General features: G+C 68.1%; 1 protein-coding gene across 1 annotated transcript in view; it reads left to right on the forward strand.

The window, feature by feature from the left end:
- Nucleotides 1-1651: 1651 nt before the first annotated feature.
- The window catches only part of GRN (granulin precursor), a 5031-nt gene continuing 1112 nt past the window's right edge, over nt 1652-5570 (forward strand). Inside the window, 10 exon segments of the mRNA XM_027701163.1 lie at nt 1652-1675; nt 2846-2949; nt 3026-3103; nt 3188-3272; nt 3342-3445; nt 3531-3678; nt 3788-3894; nt 4651-4765; nt 4850-4947; nt 5538-5568. Of these exon segments, the coding sequence (XP_027556964.1) occupies nt 2860-2949; nt 3026-3103; nt 3188-3272; nt 3342-3445; nt 3531-3678; nt 3788-3894; nt 4651-4765; nt 4850-4947; nt 5538-5568 (856 nt within the window). The 5' untranslated portion in view covers nt 1652-1675; nt 2846-2859.

Here is a 5570-nt window from a genome sequence, read left to right on the forward strand (position 1 = left end):
GGGGGGGGAGGTTGGGGGTGTGGAGGGGGTTTGGGGGGTTTAGAGGGGATTTGGGGGGTTTGAGATGGTTGGAGGTGGTTTGGGGGGAGGTTTAAAGGGAGACATTGGGAGTTTAGGGAGGTTTGGGAGGGCTTGGAAAGGAGCGTGGAGGGGGTTTGAGGGGGTTGCAGGGGGGGTTGCAGGGGATTTGGGGAGTTGGAGGGGGAGGGAGAGTTTGGGAGGCTTTGTGGAGGGGGATTCAGAGGGGATTTGGGTTGGGATGGTTGGTTGGTTTGGGACGGTTGGAGGTGGTTTGGGGAGTTTCAGGGGGCTTTGCAGGAGACTTGGGGGGGGTTGAAGGGGGACGGGAGTTTATGAAGGTTTGAGAGGGGTTGGAAGGGAGTGTGGAGGGGGTTTGGGGGGTGTAGAGGAGATTTGGGGGGCCAAGAAGGTGGTTTGGGGAAGGTTTCTGGGGGGTTGCAGGTGCATTTGAAGGGGGACATTGGGAGTTTAGGGAGGGTTTGGGAGGACTTGGAAGGGAGTGTGTGTGGAGGGGTTGGGTGGTTGGAGGGGGGTTTTTCCAGGGATTTGGGGGTTAGAGAGAGAGGGAGAGTTTGGGAAGGTGTGTGGAGGGGGTTTTAGAGGGGCTTTGGGAGGGGTGGAATGGCTGGAGGGGGTTGTGGAGGATTTGGGGGGGTTGTGGGGGCTGAGGGAAGTTTGAGGGCATTAGGAAGGATTTGGGGGGGCCGTGGGAATGGTGCCAGCCCCAGGAGTGAGCCCCGGAGGTGCCTGCAGGGCTCAGCAGCAGCGAGGGGCGAGACCCCGTGCCCTGGGCTGGGGTCCGTGCCCTGGACAGGGGGGTCTGTGACCTGGGCAGAGAGGGGTCCATCCCCAGGTGGGGGCTCTGCGTCCAGATTGAGGGGCCCCGGGCAGAGGGGTCTGTGTCCCGAGCAGGGTGGGGGCTGTGCCCCAGACAGGGATTCCCAGCCCCGGGCAGGGGGGGCCGGGCTCAGGGGGCTCAGGGCCGCGGGCAGAGGGGTCTGTGCCCCCTCACAGAGGGCTCCCTGCCCCAGACAGGGGGGCTGGTTCGGGGTCTCAGCACAACGGGCAGAGGGGTTTGTGCCCCAGGAGGGGGGTCTGGGCTCGGGGGGCTCGGGACCGCGGGCAGAGGGGCCTGTGCCCCGGAGAGGGGTCCCGGTTCGGGGGGCTCAGCACCGCGGGCAGAGGGACCTGTGTGCTCGCACGGAGGGGTCTGTGCCCCGCACGGGGTCGGTCTCGGCGGTCCAGCCCCCACCCCCGGGCCGGGGCCGCCCCAACTCATCGCACGGAACCCCCGGGCTGGAGGGGGGGGCTGCGGTCACGTGATCGCGGCGTCACGTGACGGGGGCGAGGGTCAGCGTGAGGAGGCCGCTCTGCCCCGCCCCCTCGCTCGAGCTGGCCAATGGAAGCGGGGCGGACGGGTAAGGTGGCCAATGAGGGGCGGGGGGGGGGGGCTGGGGGCCGGGGGGGGGTGGGGCTTGCGGCCGGGACCGGGAGCGGGTACGGGCGGGGGGACTGGGAGCGCTGGGAGGTACTGGGGGCAACTGGGGGGCACTGGGAGGTGCTGGGAGCACTGAGAGGAACTGGAGGTCTCGGGGAACACAGAGAGGCACTGGAAGAATTGGGAGGAACTGGGATCGCTGGGAGGAACTGGGAGGTACTGGGGGGCACTGGGGGTCGCGGGGGCACTGGGAGGTGCTGGGAGAACTGGAAGGAGCTGGGATCGCTGGGATGTACTGGGAGGAACTGGGATCACCGAGAGGCACTGGGAGTCTCGGGGGGCACTGGGAGGCACTGGAAGTCTCGGGGGGGACTGGGAGGAACTGGGAGTCTTGGGGGGCACTGGGAGGAACTGGGAGTCTCGGGGGGGACTGGGAGGAACTGGGAGCACCCAGAGGTGCTGGGAGTCACGGGGTTAGTTGGGAGGCGCTGGGAGGCACTGAAAGGTACTGCGAGGAACTGGGAGTCACGGGAGCCACTGGGAGGTGCCGGGATCCCTGGGAGGTTCTGGGGATACTGGGAGGTTCCTAAGAGTCACGGGGGCCACTGGGAGGTACTGGCGGTGCTGGGAAGGTTGGGAGTCGCTGGAAGTCACGGGAGACTCCGGGATTCCCCGGGAGTGATGCGGGGGAGGGGAGCGCTGGGAGTCCCGGGGGAGCGCTGGGAGGTACTGGGAGCACTGGGAGTCCCTTGGGGCACTGGGAGTCACGGGGTGCTCTGGGGGTACTGGGGGATACTGGGAGTTATGGGGGGGCACTGGGAGTCATGGGGGGGGCACTGGGGGCGCTGGGCCGGCGCGGCGGGGGGGGGGGGGGGCGCCCAGCCCGGCCCTGGGGGGGGCGGGGGGGGGGGGGAGGGTCGTGCAGTGACACCCAGGGGACCCCCCCTGCGTGGGAGGCATCACCCCCCCCCGTGGGGCTCAGGCACCCCCCCGTGACACACCTTGGGGGGGGGAAGGGGTGTGACCGCGCGGGGAAAGGGAAGTGAAAGTGATTGTGGAAGTGGGAAGGGGGGGTGGGGCAGCGGGGGGGCCCATCCTGCACCGCAGGGAGATGTTATCGGGGTGCTGCCGCCGCGGTTGGGGTGCCAGACACCGCAGTGCCCCCCCCCGCTGGCTGTGGGGGGTCCCCCAGCACCCCGAGGTGCCCCCCCCAGCACCCCGAGGTGTCCCCCGGGGTGGGGGGCTCTGGGTGAGGTGGTGGGGCTGGGGCTTTCCTGACACGTGGCTGAAAGAAGAAGCGAGAGTTTGGGGGGGCAGCTCTGCCCCCCCTCCCCTACTCGGTGAAAGGGGAAACGGAGTCCATGGGGGTGCGGGGGGGTCCCACAGGTGCCCCCGGAGCCATGAGGACCCTCGTGCTGCTGTGGGTGGCCCTGGCCGGAGCAGGGGCCCAGCTGCTGTGTCCTGAGGGGGGGCCATGCCCCGTCACCCCGGTGAGTGTGCAGGGTTTGGGGGGGAGCACAGATGGGGGTCCCCAACAGGGGATAACCCCCTGTGCCCCCTCCCCAGGCCCTGCCTGCCCGCAGCGCAGTGGGATGCCAGGATGGCTCATCCTGCCCTGCCAGCACCAGCTGCTCCCTGCCCGAGGTGAGACCCCCCCCCCCACCAGTACCTATTTTCCCCTCTCCCTGACATTTTTGGGGATTCTCTGACCCCCTCGTGTCTCCCCAGAGTGTCCCCTGTACCGGGGGCCAGCGCTGCTGTCCCCGAGGGTCCCGCTGCGGCGCTGACGGGGAGTCCTGCGTCCCAGACCCAGGTATGGGGGGACCACGGCGGGATGGGGGGACACAGGAGGGATGTGGGGTTCCTCACCGTGTCCCTGCAGCCCCCCGTGCTGTGCCCTGTCCCGACGGAACGTCCGAGTGTCCCGATGACGCCACGTGCTGTGTGACGGCCAGCGGCGCCTGGGGGTGCTGCCCTATGCCCCAGGTACGGGCTGGGGGGGGACATGGGGACACTCTGGGGGGGGACACAGCGAGGCCATCGCCGTGACGAGTGTCCCTGGTGCCCGCAGGCCTCGTGCTGTGCCGACAAGGTGCACTGCTGTCCCCACACCACCACCTGTGACCTGGCCCACGGGCGCTGCCTGTCCCCGGGCGGTGACAGGGATGTTCCCCTGAGCACGGCCTTCCCCGCCTGGAAGCGCCAGCCCCCCGCCCCAGGTAAGGGGTGTCCCCCTCTCTGGGTGCCCTCGCTGTCCCCGTGGAGGGTACACAGGGGTGGGGACAGGGTTTGGTGACACGGTGGTGACACGGTGGGCCCCCCCTGCAGTGGAGCTGCGCCAGGTGCTGTGTCCCGGCGGCCGCTCGGCGTGTCCCGACGGAGCAACCTGCTGCCAGCTGTCCCCATCCGAGTATGGCTGCTGTCCCCTGCAGAACGTGAGTGCTGGCACCACCCTGGGCGGTACCCCACGATGGGCAACCTGTGCCAAACCTCCTGTGCCGGGTACCCCAAACCAGGCACCCCGAAACAAGCACCTCGTGCCAGGCACCCCAATTCTGGGCACACTCAGCTGGGCACCCCAAACCAGGCAGTCTGGGCTGGGCACCCCACGCTGGGCAGCCTGTGCCAAACACCCCATGCCAGGCACCCCAAATGAAGAACCCGTCACTTAGGCACACTAAACAGCCACCCCTCACTGGGCACCCCAAACCAAGCACCCTGTGCTGGGCACCCCACATTGGACAGCCTGTAACAAAAACCCCAAACCAGGCACCCCAAAATAAGGACCCCTCACCAGGCAGCCTGTGCCTGGCACTCCAAACCAGGCACCCAACACCCTCCAGTCACCCCATCCCAGGCCAGACAAGTATCCCATGCCAGATACCCTAATTCAAGGCACCCCACTCTGATCACCCCATGCCCAGCGCCCTGTACTGGCCCCCCCGTGCCAGCTGCCCACATTGGGCACCCTGTGCTGTCAGCCCATACTGAGCACCCCATGTTGGGCACCCTGTTCTGAGCACCCTGTACTGAGCAACCCACACCAACCACCCCACGCTGAGCACCCCAGACTGGGCACAGGTATTGGGCACCCCACTCCAGGCACCTCATGCCATGCCCCCCATGCCATGCACCCCCCAGCAGCCCCCCTGTCCCCAGGGTCCCTGTGACCCCTGTTCTCTCCCCCCCAGGCCGTGTGCTGCAGTGACGGGCAGCACTGCTGTCCCCAGGGCACCACCTGTGACCTGACCCGCTCCACCTGCACCTCCTCGGGGGGCTCCAGGCCCCTGGCAGCACTGCCCACAGGTGAGACCCCCCGCCAGGGGCAGCCACCCACCCTGTGCTGTCCTGGGGAGGGGACACCGGCTCTGAGTGTGCCCGTGTCCCCAGCTGGTGAGGTCAAGTGTGACGAGGAGACGAGCTGCCCCGACGGGAACACGTGCTGCAGGCTCAGCTCAGGGGCCTGGGGGTGCTGCCCCCTCGAGCAGGTACAGAGGGTGAGGGTCCCTTGTGCCCCCCCAGAGAGGCAAATGTCCCCTGTCCCCTGGGTGGGATGAGGAGAGATGTCCCCTGTCCCCCTGGAAGGGACAAGGGTGGGAGTCCCTTCTACACCCCCCAGGACAAGGTTAGATGTCCCCTGTTCCCCTGGAGGGACAAGGTGGGGGTCCCCTGCACTCCCTGGGTGAAGCAGATGTCCCCTGTCCCCTGGGTGGGATGAGGGCAGATGTCCCCTGTCCCCTGGAAGGACACAGAGGGCTCCCCCCACCAGTGTCCCAAGGGGGTGGTGGTGACACCGGTCCCTTTGACACCCCCCCAGTCAGACCCCCTGTGCTGACTGGGGCCAGTTTGGGGCTCCAGGGGCAGGAGGTGACGAAGGGACATGAACCCCCAGGATGCTCAGGGACCTTCCCGTGTCCCGCTGAGGGGGAGGGGGGTCAGGAGTGATGACAGGGCCCCCCATAGCTGGGTCAGGAGGGGACTGGGGATGGCAGGAACAGACAGGAGGGGGCACATTTGTCCCCTGGGGGTCCATGGGGGGCTCCCCTGTGCTCATCCCCCCCCCCTTTTTGCCCCCCAGGCCGTCTGCTGCCCCGACCACGTGCACTGCTGC

This window comes from Neopelma chrysocephalum, unplaced genomic scaffold (assembly GCF_003984885.1).
Source record: "Neopelma chrysocephalum unplaced genomic scaffold, ASM398488v2 Primary Assembly neopelma1_150, whole genome shotgun sequence".
In the NCBI taxonomy this organism is placed as follows: domain Eukaryota; kingdom Metazoa; phylum Chordata; class Aves; order Passeriformes; family Pipridae; genus Neopelma; species Neopelma chrysocephalum.